Source organism: Martes martes, assembly GCF_963455335.1.
Source record: "Martes martes genome assembly, chromosome: 8".
NCBI lineage: Eukaryota > Metazoa > Chordata > Mammalia > Carnivora > Mustelidae > Martes > Martes martes.
The window spans coordinates 41,461,941-41,479,812 of NC_137895.1; the positions used below are offsets into that span (position 1 = coordinate 41,461,941).

General features: G+C 34.2%; 1 protein-coding gene across 1 annotated transcript in view; it reads right to left on the reverse strand.

Moving 5' to 3' along the window:
- Positions 1-3,492: 3,492 nt before the first annotated feature.
- Positions 3,493-17,872, reverse strand: part of ZDHHC17 (zDHHC palmitoyltransferase 17) — a gene marked incomplete at its 5' end in the record, with an annotated part of 86,116 nt that continues 71,736 nt past the window's right edge. The window contains 7 exons of the mRNA XM_080812311.1: positions 3,493-6,345; positions 8,977-9,071; positions 9,964-10,121; positions 11,615-11,698; positions 12,775-12,868; positions 15,747-15,809; positions 16,885-17,007. Of these exons, the coding sequence (XP_080668437.1) occupies positions 6,207-6,345; positions 8,977-9,071; positions 9,964-10,121; positions 11,615-11,698; positions 12,775-12,868; positions 15,747-15,809; positions 16,885-17,007 (756 nt within the window). The 3' untranslated portion in view covers positions 3,493-6,206. The remainder of the gene's footprint in view (positions 6,346-8,976; positions 9,072-9,963; positions 10,122-11,614; positions 11,699-12,774; positions 12,869-15,746; positions 15,810-16,884; positions 17,008-17,872) is intronic.

A 17,872-nucleotide genomic window follows, 5' to 3' on the forward strand; every position in this document is an offset into this window, starting at 1 on the left:
CAGCTTTTGCCTGCCTCTTTCCCTTTAGATGCTTACTCTTGGAACTGAGCCACCGTGTTTTGAGGAAGCCCAAACCACATGAAGAGGCTACATGTAGATATTACAGCCTTAGCTTTGGCAGAGATCTCTCCCATCAGCCAGTATCAGCTGACACGAATAAGCAAGCCTTCAGGTTATTCCAGTTTCCAGTTTTTGAACCATCCCAGCTGACACCAAGTGGAACAAAGTACACTATTCCTATTGCTGACCAAACTAGAGATTAGTGAACAAAAATACTGTTTTAAGCCACTAAATTTTTGAGTGGTTGATGGGGTAGCTATAGACAACCAAAACATATAAAACTTGTCCACACAGAACCAACATTGTCCTACCAAGTTTCTGAAATTGGAGATATGCATAGATACCCGAGAGGAAAACACTAAATGCCGGTGCTTAGTAATTTGAGACATCCACTCAAAATTATTCTTAAATTGGGAGCTATGACAAAACACCTCCAACACTGTGAAATTACTTCCCAGTGGTTCCAGGGGCAGAAAAGGGAATAGGAATCACTTTCAACATCTGGATGTAAGTCAAGAGGATAGCCCTAAAGTAATCCAAATGTGATATTAAAGTGCTGTATGGAAATATATACTTTAATTTAGTTAAAAGGACCCATTTGGGATGTTTTTTAACTCCTTGTGCTGGTTTGGTATATTTGAGGAGGACTGCTGGCAACTCTAGTTCCAAAAAGTCTTCAAGATCAGTTAAATTTAGCAAGTATTGCTATCAGTCCATATCGACACACACACACACACACACACACACACACACACACACACGTATGTATATTTACATATATGTATATGTCACACACTAGCAGTATTGAAAGCTTTGGGAGCCTGTGGCTGAGGCTTTAATTTGAGAGCCTTATATCAAATTAGTTATCCAAGGAACCACTAATATCTTAAGCACTGGGAAATGTTGGTCTGGACCACTGGTACTCAAACTTACTAATCTCAGGACACCTTTACATGCTTAAATTATTGAGGACCCCAAGGAGCTTTTGATTATGACCAATTACATCTGCCGTTATTTTCCCTATTAGAAATTAAAACAAAAAATTTAAAAAATGTATTAACTCAGACTTCTACTTAAAGTGAAAACAACAGGGGCCAGATTTACCCTCTGACTTGAAACAACAAAAACCACAAGTTACATTTAAAAAAAAAAAAAGGTTTTTTAGGCACTGGACAACAGGCAACAAAGAACAGTTATGGGGAAAATGAGATCAGTCTTGGGATAGCAAAGCTAACTGCTTTGGGAGTTTCCAGGCTGTAGCTTGAGTGCAAAGAGGGAGAACACAGGCGAGGCTGGAAGGCATTCTGAGTTGACTGAGCTGGGTCCAGAGGGACCAAGGCAACAGAGTTCAAGAGACTGGAGAGAACTGCATAGAAAACTCCACAAACATGCAAACTACAACCCAACCCCCCCACCTTTGCAAGTCTTCAGCTGAGTGCTGATAGTGCGTGCATATAACTATTCAAGACCAGACAAAAAACCAACACAAAGACTTAGAACAAAGTCTGGTGCTCACATGGAGCTGGGAATAGTGCCTGTTTACTCCCACCGGTGAGAGGGGGAAACACGACTCATGGGGCTTTAGACAGAGCACACAGGTCTTGCTTGCCCCAACAATGGGGAATTATTAACCCCAACTGAACACTGTTCTGGTCCTGCCTAACAAATCTTGCTTAGCAATAAAACCTGAAAGGATGGAAGCTTCTAAAGAACTCCATCCCAGAAAAAGTTCTGCACTTTTTGTAGGAATACAAAAGAATCCACACCCACTTCACAGTATCTGGCAGCCAATCAAAAATTACTAGTCATGCTAAGAAGCAGGAAAATACGATCCATAATAATGAAAGATCAAAAGGAACCCAAGCTGACCTAGATGTGAAAACTGGCAGGTAAGGATATTAAAAGTTAATTGTAAGTATACTCCATATCTTCAAAGAAGCAGAGATACAGAAGATATAAAAAATGGTCTAAATCAAATACTGTAGGTGAAAACTGTGTTGAAGATGAAAAATACACTGAATGGTATTGACAAGAGACTAAACCATATACGTGAAAAAATTTTAAGTGAACTTAAAAGACATAAAAATGATCCAAGTAAACACAGGGGAAAAGAATGTAAAAGATGAACTGATCAGTGGGCTGTAGGACAATCCCAAGTGGCCTAATATATGTGTAACTGGAGTTTCCTGAAGGGGGGGCGGGGCGGAGAAAAAAATATTTGACGACAATGGCTGATAAATTTTCAAATTCGATGAAAACCTATAAACCTACAGATCCAAGCAGTACCAGCAGCAATGAGGCTTTCTGATGCTTTGTAAGGAAACAGTTCCTCTTTGAGTACTCGAAACACTGCTGCCTATTAAAAAGTATTTTTTAATCCAAATAAATGTCTGATAGATATTCTTGTAAAATTTCTCTGAGCAAAAAATTCATACTCAAAGGCAAAAAGTTTTCTAAAAGGCACATCTGGTTCCTGGATTGTGTGACCTAGCTGACCTATATCAAAGAACATTTTGAATATTCCACCTGGAGTTACAGACTTTTCTATTTTATACACCACATAAAGATATTTAATAAATAACGCTTACACCAACAACTTTGTGGAACTGAAGATTTACTTTTTGACAAGAAGCTAAGACTAACTGTCCTGATATGTATCACTTGTTTCCAGTTATTTCTATAAACTCTTAGAACCAGATATCCTTATCATAGGTACAATCTACCAAACTGGAAAGGGCTGGGGGAGCCAGACAAGTAAACAATGAGGAGGAGGAAAGCACCTGCCATGAAAACTGATGACATTCTGTAGAATTTGTTTCATTTTTACACTAGTTCAAAATATTGTTACTTGAGTTCTATACAGCTCTGGATGCATCACTTTAAATATCATAAAATAATTATGAAATGAGTATCAGTCCAATCTGAAAATATTTAACACCACTGGGTTCTCATACCATAAACAATCCTGTGAACAAGCAGGAAAGAGGTCCTTCAAAAATTTTGCTTTTTAAATTCCCCAATCAAACTGTCATGCAAAGCTTAAGCAACTGAGATCAATGTTCGACAGATTTCATTTTCCAAAATTTTACTGGTGTCTTTAGACAATACTTACATTTAAAACTTGGAGATTCATACAACCCCTGAGCAATTCTATGCATTCTATGGAATGCAAAATTCTTAAAGAAAAATTTATTCCTTTTATTTAAAAAGTATTAATCACATACATGTACATACACACGGAATTGGATATTTTGAAAGAATGCTACCACCACATTTTACTTTTGCTAATTTCTAGTCCTGCTGTTTGCATCCTAGTTGACCCAAATATAAATACACAGAATAATCTTTTTATATCACAGGTACTACTACCACTGTTTCATCAATTTCTTGAAGTGAACTGAGCAAAATAACAAACAAGCACACACTTAAGAGTCAATATTTATTCTGATTAATATTTTACAAAATTTTGACAGATTTAATTTATGTAAGGAGAGCTAATTTATTAAACACTTTACAGGTTTTTCTTTCCACAGAGTAACACGGTAAGTAGCAAAATAATACTTGGCACAGTTATAAATAAAATACGAAATAAAAATACCCATAGCTTAAGTATAATGATGCTGTTTTATGCCTATTAATATTTCAAATAAACTCCTGGGAACAACAAAAAATATGAAGAAAAAAAAAGTAATTTATGTTCAGGGCTGAGAAATAAGTTCCTATTTGCTAAAAGTATCCCATTAAGCTGATACGAACTATCCCCCAAAGGGTCACCTTCATACACAACTTTAGAACTGGGTTAAGCTGGTTCCACACATAAGACTTACAAAATAAGTAAACAGACGGTACAGTACACTGCTGCATAGTTGGCTCCCCACCATCTGACCATCTCTAAGTTTCAGATTTCACCGGTACTGTGAGATGGTTAGTACTAAAACATTAACATTGCTAGTATGTTCCAGTATCTGTATTTTTTGTTTAACTGAAAGACATCTCTTTTGCACCGTAGAGAATATTGTACCACAAAGAAAGAACATGGTAACAACACTCTCATCCGAACTCTGAGAATACCACCATTGTATTCAACTGTTAATAAAAATGTATTCAATAAAAATTACAACTGAGTCTTTATGTGAAGTGGCTCAAAATACAAAAAAATTAAAACAAATTCTAGCCTTTTATAAATAACTTTGAATTTAAAAATTATCTAAAATTTCCCCCAATTAGTAGTCAAAACTAGCAGAGACATTTGTAAAGTTAACCAATTTTTTACATTCTATGACAAAATGGCACAATGCTATTGCCACCCCACACCCATCTTTTCCCTTTTCAAAAATAAAGTACATATGCCAATTTTCTAATATTAAAACACTCAAATACACTAAAGGTAATCTTTCTGATGTGTGACTTATGGTCAAAGAAACTACTATATAAAAATGGTACTTGGAAATACTGAACATCAACTATATACAATTTTCACTGCTCCTCTTACTAAGGCAAGGGGCGGGTATACCACTAGATGGCTGAAATACCTGTAATCTGCATTTTACAGAGAATACTAATTTTACCAAGCATCAGACATGCAGAGAACTTGCAGGGTATAATGCCTATTAACAGCAATATTGAACATCACTAGAAGCTCATTAGTTATCTCCCTTTTCTTTTTGGTTGGATAAAATGAAATGAGCAGCTTTAAATACACTAACACATAGAGACACAAAGAGAAAACTATTTGATAAATTATTTATATACAGATACACAATCTTTACACTGGTCTAGGATCTGTCAGCAGTCTGACCACCTTTTTCCCACCCTCCCCCGAGCCCATTCCCTCTCACAGGTTTGCCACAGGTTGCTCGAACCACAGTTTGCTACAGCACTTAAGAGGACTAAACCAAGTCTCACTCTGTAAACAATATTTATGGAAGCAGTGACTAGTAGTTCACCGTGAGAGTATGGAAATGCTGCAACAAAAATTGATCAGTGCATCACATTTAACAATAAGAAAACCTTTCTGAAATTGTTTCAGACAGCTTAACAATTTTTAAAACATTCGGTATTGGGAAAATTGAAATAATCTTGAGGATTAAATTCTTTCTGATAGGTCACTTTTTAAAAACCAGAATATACCATTAGCTTTTCTTTTATTCACATGTGCTGTATGTACAGAGATCATGCTCCATCTTTAGCTAAACTCCATTATTTTGTCTACAATTTATTTTGCAGCTCAGAATTCTATAAGTATATCCATTTATCTCTATTACTGAGAATTTTGCATTAACTTATTTGTTCTGCCTTGAAATTACCTCAACTCTTAAAAGTTGGACTGTTTGCACATCAAATTAAATTCTAATTTATGCTTTACTGGATAGTATGTGCTAGTATACATTCTATGAGGTGTATCATGCACTTAGTAGGGCTTTTAAGTTTGAACAAAATAACATGACTTACTATACTCATGCAAGTGCTTTATTATCAGACCATAAAACCTCAGAGCAAGGTTACTACAAATTATTTCACTGAACTAGAAATATATCAGCATTGCAACAGCTGATGGCAATAAAATATTAGCACATATTTTTGTGAACATTATTTTCTTGTGCCCTTGAAGACATATTACAGCAGATCCCTAATAAAACCACATGATTTTTATCACAGTATTTACATGTACATTCTAAAATGTACATAATACTAGCCTGAATCAATTTAAGACAACTCTCCTGGAATTAAATGCAACAGTCATAGTAGATTGCATCATAAAATTTAGCTGTATACCATAAATTTAGTTTTAGCTAGAATCAAACATTTCTGATCAGTATACCATGTCTGTCAACAGAATAAGTTCATTCTTTATTCATGAAGAATGTTATGAGAACAAAACCAAAAAGTTGAGTATGTTGTGAATTCCCACATTAAGAACCATTAAAAATCCTTTTATGATCTTTATTCTTCCCAGAAGTGGCAGTGTGCTCTGTCCATGTTTACTTTTGTTAATAAAAGTGTTGAAAAAAAGACTAAAATTCACCGTTAGCCCTACACATAGCATGCTATTGTTCAAAAAATGTGGATTCGAGTGTGAGAGAGACACGGACAGACACAATTTTCAGGCACCACTCAGCAATATGCTTCATAGGATAAAGATGTTGCTACACGAGCTGGTACCCAGATCCTGATATTTGGTCATATTCTATTGTATACTGCCTGGTCCAGTCCACGATAACAGGACGAAAGAGGCCACAGCATCGAAATTCAAAGAAGTCTATAATATTCCTTACACATCCATGGCTAAAACACCCCCCAAACAAAAGGAAAAAGGAAAAGTCTATTAGTATAATAATTTAATATATGAGTTTAATATAATTTTGGTGTTTAAGGTATTTTTTTCTGAACTTAAAAACTTAGGTTACTTGCCAGAAAGAACCTGTTTATAACTCTATAAAATATACATGCATTCATGTTTCTTCACAGCTCTGCCAACAATTTTTCTTCTTTCTTTTGGTAATTTAATTGGGTGACACAATGATATTTTAAAGTTATTCAAATCTGCATTTCTTTCATTACTGTGTCATATGTAATTTTTGATAAAACCTTTCCTTGATGGGTGGCTCTTTGGCAAGGAGACAAACTATATCCAAAATTGAGAAAGTAAAACACAAAATAATTATAAATAGCATGTAGCTGGCAATGTATCTGAAAGTAACAATTTAAGAAAAAATATGTCAAGAATAAATTCAGGGAATTTTAGGACTTCAAGAACACTTCTGGAAAAGCTGTCACTGTTTTACATTTTATACAATAACTGTGCCTATGGGAGAATTCTCAAAATTACCCAACTGACTCCTTTGTTTTTGCTTTTATTTAAAGGTCTGTATGCTTTCCAGAAGCATGCAATAATTAATAGCATTACAAAAGCTTGAAGGTAGTAGGCACATAGCTTGAGTAAAACTCAAGTTTTAAATATTTCACATAATTAGGAAACTACTACTTCTCAGCATCAAACTAAATGTAAGATTAAATATATATATTTAGAAATACATATATATATATGAATGAATATATATGAATCTCTTTGATAAATGGTTTTGGGAAAACTGGACAGCCAAGTGCAAAAAAAATGAAACTGAACCACTATTCTACACCACACACAAAAATTGAAATTGGATTCAAGGACTGAATGCAACATTCGAAACCAGAGCTGCTAGAAGAAAACATGTCGTAGGCTCCCTGACATGGGTGCTGGCAGTGAAATTTTTAATAAGTCACCAAAAGTAAAGGCAACAAATGCAAAAGAAACAAGTGAGACTGTATTAAAATAGTCTCTGTACAGCAAAAGAAACCATCAACAAAATGAAAAGGCAACCTACTGAATGGTAAAATATTTGTGCAGATCATATGTCCAATAAAGGATCAATATCCAAAATATATAAAGAACTCATACAACTAAAAAAAAATTCAATTAGAAAATGGGCAGAAGATCTGAATAGACATTTTTTCAAAGATAAACCGATGGCCAAAGGATACATGAAAAGATGATCAATATCACTAATCTTCAAGGAAATGCAAATCAAACTCGCAATGAGATAGTACCTCATACCTCTTAGAATGACTATTACTAAAAAGACAAAAAATAACAGGTGTTGGTGAGGATGTGGAGAAAAGGGAACCCTTGTACTACTGGTAGGAGGGTAAACTGGTGCAGCCACTAGGAAAACAGTATGAATTACTCAAAAATAAAATAAAAGATGGTACTACCATATTATCCAGCAATCCAATTCTGAATATTTATCAAAAAAATAAAACAAAACAAGAAAAAAAACCCTCAAAATATAAAAAATGGAACAAACAGAAAAATCCACTCTAACTCGAAAAGACACATGCACTGCCATGTTCACTGCAGCACTATTTACAACAGCTAAGACATGGAAACGACCTAAAGACAAAAACCATATAATCTCATTTATATATGAATCTAAACAAACAAACAAAACTAAACTCATTGATACATAGAATAGATTGGTGGTTGCCATAGGCTGAGGGTGGGGTGTGGGCGAAATGGGTGAAGGGAGTCAAAAAGTACAAACTTATAAAATTAATAAGTCATGGGGATACAATGAACAGCACTGTGACTATTTTTTTTAATTCTATTTTTTCAGTGTGCATTTTGACTATTATTAATACTACTCTGTTGCATACCTGAAAGTTGCCAAGACACATCTAAAAAGTGCTCATCATAAAGAAAAAAATTCTGTGACTATGTTTGGTGACAAATGTTAATCAGACTTACTGTGCAGGTCATTCTGCAATACACACACACCAAATCATTATTTTGTACATCTAAAATTAATATAATGTTATACATTGATTATACCTCAATTTAAAAAAGGAACAATAAATAAAACTGTGTGTATAGAAATTTTTGTGTCATGAAGAGGGCAAATAAAATAATTCAAACTGAAAAGCTGTTGCCCCAGAGTCTAGAAAATTTCCCTAAACATGAATTTCAGTTGACTGTATTTTTAAAATCATATTTCAATTCTGTGTATACATTTGTCAATGAAAATTTGTAGAAACTTACAGCAATATTAAAGCTGTATGTTAATGTATAATAATATGTTTATACTAAATGTTAGTAGTTCAATAGATTTTGGATTGTGCAACTAAGAAAAAGAATGACACAAATTTATATACAGTTAATGTCATGAATTTTAAAGTAATAGTAAACTAACCAATGCTATATCTGGCAGGAATCTAAGAATTCAGTAGGATTTATAAGCTATTTTACACATTGCTAAGCACAAGAAATATTCCGTTTCGTATCCTATTGACTTAAAGATGTATTTTTCTTTGATGTATTCACTAGATATTTGCTAAGTTATATGCCAAAAGAAAATATTAAATTTATAAACATGTACGTACTTGAATGGGCTTTCAATAGATGTTGTTGTGACTTTAAAGTGCTTGTATCTTCTGGCATTCATCCTTTCATTTGTAGTAATACCTAAACATGATATCTAAGAGGTAAGAAAAAGCAAACTATTAACTCTCTCTGATATAAATTAAGTATTAATGTAAAATAAGTTAATTCTCAAGAAACCAGGATAGAGAGAAAAATGAAGTTTGTTTTTGCTTTTCCAATGGGAGATCATCAAGCTAGTTTACATATCACTTTGACTCTTGTAAGAAGTAGCCAGTTAAACATGAAAAATATTTATCTGGCATTGTGTGTGGGGAGAGATGGACACTATGTACACAGACCACCTCTCCATCGGCCCCTTAAAAATTGAGCTTTTAGAAAAATCCTTAATTAAGAAAAGGTTCTTGAATAAATACTGGTATTTATAGGTAATAAAACGTCCCTAATAAACACAAAACTAATGGCATCATTGATCTAATCTCACACCTATATTCAACTGAATATATCTGAATCAAGAACAATAGAAATAAGTTCCATCAAAAGTAGCACTGAAAAGTCAGAGGCACCCAGGTGGCTCAATCTGTTAACCATCTGCCTTCAGCTCAGGTCACGATCTCAGGATCCTGGGATGGAGCCCTGCTCAGCAGGAAGCCTGCTTCTTTGCTAATCCCTCTCCCTCTGCAGCTCCCCACTGCTTGTACTCTCTGTCAAATAAATAAAACCCTTAAAATAAAAAAAGAAAATTCATAATGTAAGAACAAAGTTCATAATAGAAGAAGAAGGAGAGGAGAAAGGAAAGTGGGCAGTAGAAAGGAAAAAAAAAGGGAAAAGTAAAGAAAGAATAAAGGAAGAGTAAGGAAAGTAAATTGAAAATTTTAAACCTTGAAAAGCAGAAGTAGTTAAAAAGAAAATGCATTATTATCTTTTTTAACAGGGAATGAGGTGTTAATTAAGTGTTAATGAAGAACCAATCATGTACATGCACATACCTGGTACATCTGACACATGAGTAACACAGCCACCCACATGAAATGAAAAACACTGTTCAGAAACATCCAAAACATCCAAGGTGAACATGTAGCAATTTGAGTAATATATGTCCAAAATCCGTCCTTGGTGTAACTGGTCTCACAGTGGAGTCCCCAGTCTAAAATGAGAACAGAAGTTTCACATTTACTCAGTAATCATCCAACTACTTCACAAAGGCATCTGCAGTTGGCACCACTTAGAAACCATGATCCAAATGTCTACAATTAGCCGATGACTTTGAATGCAAATTTTTGTACTCCTAAATACCCCATAATTAGTAAAAAATTAGTATATAATTAGTAAAAAAAAAAAACACGGCAAAGACAGAAATGGAAAAAGCACCATCCAATCTAAAAAAAAAATACTACTGTACTTGAACAATACACAGTTTTTAGTTGTTTGGTACTACATACATATAATAGTTAACATTACCTTTATACAGAGATGATACGTATAATAAGTGAAATTTTGGGGGGCAGGGCATATAGCACAAGAAGACCAACATGATGAGGGAGGACTTTTTCCAAAACAAAAATCTCTTCTTTTAGAGCTGCTGCCATAAAAAAAACTACTGTTTTACTACTATGTTTTACTACCTGAGGAAGACCATGTTTTCCTCAGGTCTGTTGAGCCAGAAACTAAGTCAAGACCTTTGACCAAATCTTTCTCTCTATTAATGTGTATGTGAGGAAGTAGACTGTTATTAGGGGAATAACAGACACTATTCTTAATATGTCTGAAAATAGAAGGACTAGGAAATCATCCTTCTACAACTTATTTTTAAGCCAGGATCTAATACATATTTATATGCTAAGTACACCAAGTCCTGAAGCATAGTAACTAATACCTTCATTTAAACTCTTCTCAAATCACATTCTCAATGCAATAAAAACCCATCATTGCCCCTATACCCATATGATCAAGTGAATGACAACTTATTCCTAAAAAAGTATCTTCTAGGGGCACCTGGGTGGCTTAGTCGTTAAGTATCTGCCTTCAGCTCAGGTCATGAGCCCAGGGTCCTGAGATCAAGCCCTGCATTGGACTCCCTGCTCATTGGGAAGCCTGCTTCTCCCTCTGCCTGCTGCTGCCCCTGCTTGTGCTACCTCTCTCCCTCTCTGTCAAATAAATAAAATCTTAAAAAAAAAAAAAAAAGTATCTTCTAACCCCTTTTAATATTCTCTAATAGGCAATAGTTACACCTTACTTCTTGAAATATTTCTAGTTCTGCGTGAAGTTAACTGCATTTTCCTAGCTGTTTCATACTAAAGAGCACCTAGCAAAGTCACAAAATCTTTAAGTTACTAGAGTAAAGCAAGCACGTGATGTAAAAAATGTTGGCGTCTTTCACCCAGAAGCATTGCAAAGACTATTAAACCAACATGTTTTTCAAAGGACACATATATTAAAACAGCTGATTATTCTGTTGCTTATACTGTATGTTGAATACATTTATAGTTCATCTGTTCTTCTCTTTATGGTTCATTGTAGTAAGGTGCCCCAAACCATAATTTTTAGTTAAAAGACTTGTCATTATCATATATTGTTAATATGGTAAGCAAAAGTATACAAACACTTGTTTTCAGCAAGTAAAAAGCTAACTGTACTCACAAGAAATACAACCATAAATCATCCAGCAGATCATAAAAAGCAAGAAGAATAGGTAGCCCATAAAGTATCTATGGTTGCCTGCACCTAAAGAACAGAGAAGCAATTTTTTCAGCTAAGAAAACCACAACTGGAAATGTACCTTTTGGGGATGGGGGTAAAGGAATGCCATGAATGCTACGATCTGGACAATAACTACATACATTATTTATCTTACAAAATGTTCTTCAGGAAAATAAATATTTTAATAAGAGTCTTAAAATAAAGGCGCCTGGGTGGCTCAGTTGGTTAAGCATCTGGCTTTGGCTCAGGTCATGACCCGTCTGGAATCCAGTCTCAATCAGGCTCCCTCCCTGCTCGGGGGGGAACCTACCTCTCCCTCTTCCCCCCTACTTGTACACTCTCTCTCTCACTCTTGCTCTCTCTCAAATATAAAAATATTTTTAAAAATAAAGCTTAAAATAAGAATGTTCGTAACTACAAAGATGTGATGACTATAATGACGTTGATTCTGAAGTCAAGAGTTCCAATGAACCAAATGAACCACAATTTTGAGTTTTACCCTACTGTTTGCTTTGTAAGGTTTAAAATAACCAATTTTATCTTATTTTTATGAACTTTATAATCCAATTTTTAAAAGGCTTCTTCCCAATAATCATGCAACTTTGCAATCTTTCCCTGTTGTCACCTCATAAAAATCCAGGGCCATCTCTTAGACCAGTTAGTTCACTTCCTCACACACCATTCTTGAACACTAAGGTATATAGAGTTTTCATCTGTCATTCCTCTCTGCTTCTGTACACAACAACCTTCCAAATATTTTTACTGCTGTAACGTTCTCCAGTTTAACTAAAAAGCAATACTATCTGCATCCTTATCGATTTCACTATTATCCAATAAAGAAAATAAGAAAGAATAGGCACCAGAAAGAATTGATAAATATCAATCTTTTCCAGAGACTGATTTTATAACTTTTGCCCCCCTCTTTCTCACAACTGAGTTGCTGTTTGTCAATCAGAAGATTAACTGGGGGGCACAGGGGAGCAGGGCTATAATAGAGTGTAGGAGTGAAGTTTCTACCATCTACCTTAATGCTGTACTTCATTAGTTACCTACAATAACTTAAATGAACAATGCACTCAGGAATTATTAATAAAACTTACCTACACAGTTACCCACCCATGGGCAATGATGATCAAATTTTGCTATGCAGCGGTTGCACACACCACAATGTTTGGACCTCACTGGTTTCCGTATCTGTTAATAAGCATTTTAAAAGATTACGAAAAGCATTACACTGAAGAAAGGAAAGGTGAGCATTTATTTTCTCAAAATGCAATTATGAAGAAAACAAAACTGTATTTCCAAAGGCAAAAAACAAAAACCACAACTGTATTGTTTAACGAGATGTCAAGTGCAACAACAAAGATAAAAAGGATAAGGCCACTGTGGAATATAAGAATGGGGTAGAACCATCACTTTACAAAAATAATTAAGGATCTAAGACCAACTTGCTGTTGCGATGAATGATACTATATTTAATTCACATCCCTCAAGTTTCTGAAAAATAAAAACATCACTCTCCAGGATTCTAAATAAAAGCTATTGTGTTAACGGTCATGACACTGGTTCTTATTTAACAAAATTAAACTGTTCCTTAGTAAAAGGAAGGCCAAATCAGAAATGAATAAAAGAAGCTTTTAAAATTCAAAATCATTAATAACATGTCTTCCCAAAGTTAACAAATCTAACCAAAACCAGTAAGCGTACAAACATCTTTCTCTTTCAGAGGCTCCTGAGATCTCAGATAAAGGTACAACATCTCCTCTGCTGAACTCCATGACCCATCTAAGAAAGTACACCATGCTTACCAAGCTTAGGTAGTCCCTATTACTTCAAAAACATAAAATACATTCATTATTTAGCTCCTGACAGGCAATAAAGAATTCACGCTTATGATGCCTTATTGTTTTAGATGTAGTGAAATGTCTCACTCTCTATTACTTTGAATCAGCCAAATGAATAAAGAGCTCATTAGAACTCATTAGTGATCTTTGAAGGGCTGCTAGTCCTAAAGCTGAGTACATGACAAGAGCTAGTTATTAAACCACGCCAGAAACAAAATTTATAATATCCTTCACTGGTCTTTCAATAAAAGCACTGCCATTTCTCCACCAGTTTGTATGAGGTTATGTATCATTCTGAGGCACTAAGAAAAAGCATCGGTTGGGGCACCTGGGTGGCTCAGTGGGTTAAGCCTCTGCCTTTGGCTCAGGTCATGATCCCAGGGTCCTGGGATCGAGCCCCGCATCGGGCTCTCTGCCCAGCAGGGAGTCTGCTTTCCCCTCTCTCTCTGCCTGCCTCTCTGCCTACTTGTGATCCCTGTCTGTCAAATAAATAAATAAAAATCTTAAAAAAAAAAAAAAAGCATCGGTTGACTATGCAGTCCTTACATGTACTAAAATCATCTGTGGACTCTTTAAAGAAAAGGGTCACTTATTCTTCACCACAGATATGAAACTACATCTATTTAGGAGAAAGAAGAAGGATGTATTAAACAAATTTTATCTCCATTTCCAACTCTCAGCTACATTTCCCCTTTGGGCAATACTTGTCAATGAATTCTAAACAAAGACGGACACGAGGCTTCTGAACATGACAGGCTCCTCATTCACTTACAGAGTAATTCATTTTTAGGAAATTCCGATTTACATGTGGCTTCTTAGGGACTTGTCTATTTATCAAAGGGAAGGATACCCATATAATGAAAAATACCTCTGCCAATCTGAATTATTTTATAATAGGATACGCTCTTTTCTTTACAACACCAAATCACCTATCCAGAAGTACCTGGCTTATAATAATATAATAAAACATTCATGCTAGAATGATAAAAATAACCTTGTTCTTGCCCTTGGATACTTATTTAACAATGAAACCATACTGAGTGACTCTATAAAGAGTTTGCCACATGGCAAACATCAGCAATGCATACTTGGCTTTGTAGAATGGAATAATATGTTTCAAGAATACCAGAATATAAAAATGTTCTGAATGTTAAGGTGCTAATCCTGTAAACTAGCCACTGTAAAGCACAGAAACAAAACCCTTTTTAAAGAATGCTTGAAAATACAAAAGAATCCAGTTAGCACCTTAAAGTTGCTACCAAAAGTAAAGCAGTATACATTTTGAATATTCAAATTTTAACTGTTTGGTCAAGGAATGTTAGGTGGAACAACTTAAAGAATCTGTAGAGTCAGAGCTCCATTTCAAAGACTCATTCCATAATCCCAAACTAAGTTAATTCTCTTGTTATTTACGTGTCAAGACATTAGTTCAGTGATAGCATATAACTTAAAGGTATAAAAGGATTGAGTTTCAGGTATGATTTAGGGATTAGGAAAACATGATTTAACTACTGTGGCAAAGTCGCTATTTTTCTCAAGAACTAATTATAAAAATTAACAAAATAATTAAGACACAAAACTATTATTCTACAGAAATTTGAGATCTAAAATAATACAAACAATGTATTACTATACCTGATTCCATAAGTAAATGCTATTTAATTTCATTTATATCTTTCTTTATGACCTGGTTGAAGATGACAACTTTTAATATCAATGACAAAATAGTACTCAAAGTTCCATAAATCCCCCAAGACAAAGAGATAACTACTCAAACTGAACCATTTTAGAAGTCACGCTGTCTTATCTAACAGATTTTCCCACTGTGACTTCTAAATATAAGAATAAATGTTTTCTTAAAATATCTAGGAAAACAATATTAGGGAAGCATAATAAACCTCTGATTTTTAAAATATTTTATTAATTAATTTTTTCTTTGCTGAGTTACATTAAGAAAGAAAAAGAGATTAAGGAGGAATACAAATGAATGGTACCTCAAATCAGAAGTATAGTCAAGGTCTACCATCAGGGGGAACAAGCACATTGGGAGGAGACATCTTTTTACCATCTTTCTCCTTATACCATGGTCTAAAAGGAATGTCACAGCGGGGGCAGAGGGGACATGAAATGTGCTCCACAGAACAAACTATTCTCCTTGTTCCCCACCCCTTCTATGCTATGCTGCTGCTATGGGAAGAGGAGAGAAAGAATAAAGAAAAAAATACTACCAAACAGGTACTGCAGAATATACTGAGGTCCAGACTTCCTGTCTCTGCAAGTTCAACTATTGTCTGTGAATTAAAAATATATATATATATTTTATTCAAAACTGAACAATGTTCACCAACTACAGTGCCATCAATATGAATCAATAAACATGATATTCTCATTTTTATTTAACCAATGTTTTCTGCTCAAAATAAAATCTTTTATTTGTTTATTTCTGCTATTTCATTATAATATGAATATAGAAATTTTCTTTCCTGCGCCTATGAAAAAGCAACTTTGAACTTAGGGAAATACTCCTCTGAGAATAAAACTAAGTCACCTACCCTAAGAAATGTTCTGTTTAGGTTTTGAAGACTAAGTTCAGTAAAGAACTGAATCTTCAGAACTGGATTATGTCTGACTAAGAAAACCTTACCGAACCCATTAGCAGTAATGTCTGAAGAATACTGTAAATATAAGGGTAGCAATCTCTATGTAGGCTAGAAAAGGGGGGATTAGACCCTAAGAACCTGTTACTGTTTTAGTCTACTGTGGACAGTAATAATTCATCAGTATTTGTTTTGTTTTTGGTGACTGGATAAAATAGCTCTTAACATAGTTTAACTGCCTCCAATCTAATTTAATTCTCTACTTACACAACATCTTTGGATTGTAAACTTGGTTTTCTAAAGTACCTGGGCTTTAGATGAGGGGTGCCTTGAATTTTATATATATATACACACACACACATATATTTGTTGTTGAACACACACATAAATATATATGTTATTGAAACACAGTATCTGAAATATCACCAGTTTACTGATCCTCCAGTTACACAGTCATTTAATAAACATTTACTGAATTCATATTATTTGCTGAGGGTTTTCAGAGATGTTTAAAATGCTGCAGTCATCCCTCAAAGCAATCACAACTCTTACAAAGGAGAGAAACATGGAATTTAAAAACGTCATGGAAGTGTAAGGACAGGCATTCAGGAGTACCAAGGGTGAGCAACAACCACGCATAATCTCAATTTGGTTTGAAACTTCTTTATGTTCTAAAAGATAGTTTCTTTCTTTGTACTCTAATATCTGGTATAAATCCTGATAATTTGGCAATTAAATACATGTGACTAGTTAGATTCTATCTTGCTACCTTTTTCTTTTGTTCTTCTGTAGCTTTAATAATCCCTGGGTCTGATTTCCAAGATTTTCCAAAATTGTAGAAAAGTGCAACACTATTGGCAAGGAATGGAAGATGGATAAATAAAAAGTTGAGATGTGCCTGAAGTTAAGGAATCTAAAGAAGCAATGATAAATGAGTTACTATCATAGGTAAACTTATAATCTGTAAAATTTTACCACATACACACACACACACACACACACACACGTAACACCTACCAAGAAAAAAATACAAGCTGATTTATCTATTATATCAAAATATATTTCTAAATTATATTCATAACTGAATATAAAAAGTAAAAATGTGATTTCTTTATAAACTTTAAACCATGTAGGATAAGCTTTCTGACACTTAAAAAGTCAGTAACACATTAAAAATTCAGTAAATACATTATTTTTAAATGATCATTATTTCTTCTGATCAAAAATGAAGGGATTTCTCATGTTCAAAGTTATAACATATTACTTTATATGCATTAAAGTCTTTATATATCTACCACTTAAGATATCACACCCAGTTACTTAAAAGACTGCTTTTAAATTCTCTTCATTGCCTTTTTTGAACACATTCAAACTGACCCTAATTTTAGAAAAGTATTCATAAACTTGCTTTAAACAGAAAGTTTCTATGTTTACATTTTTCCTAATTTCACCTAATGAAAATATAAGAAAGGTACTAGGCTTTATAAATATAAATGAGCAATCAAAACTTAACACTAAGAAAAATAATGTTGCTAGAGCAACACACTTCTGAGGCACAAAATATCTGAAATACTCAAATACTATTTTCAAGATTTTATGCAGGTACAAGTATCAACAGCTAAAAATCTCTTGAGAATAAAGCTGGGTATTTACCCAGCATGCAAAGAATATGGAACCCTGGAATTTTTCAGGAGCAGGACCTTTATACACTGTAAGTTTTAAAAGGTGCTAACATGTAAATAGCTCAGGTTCTTAAA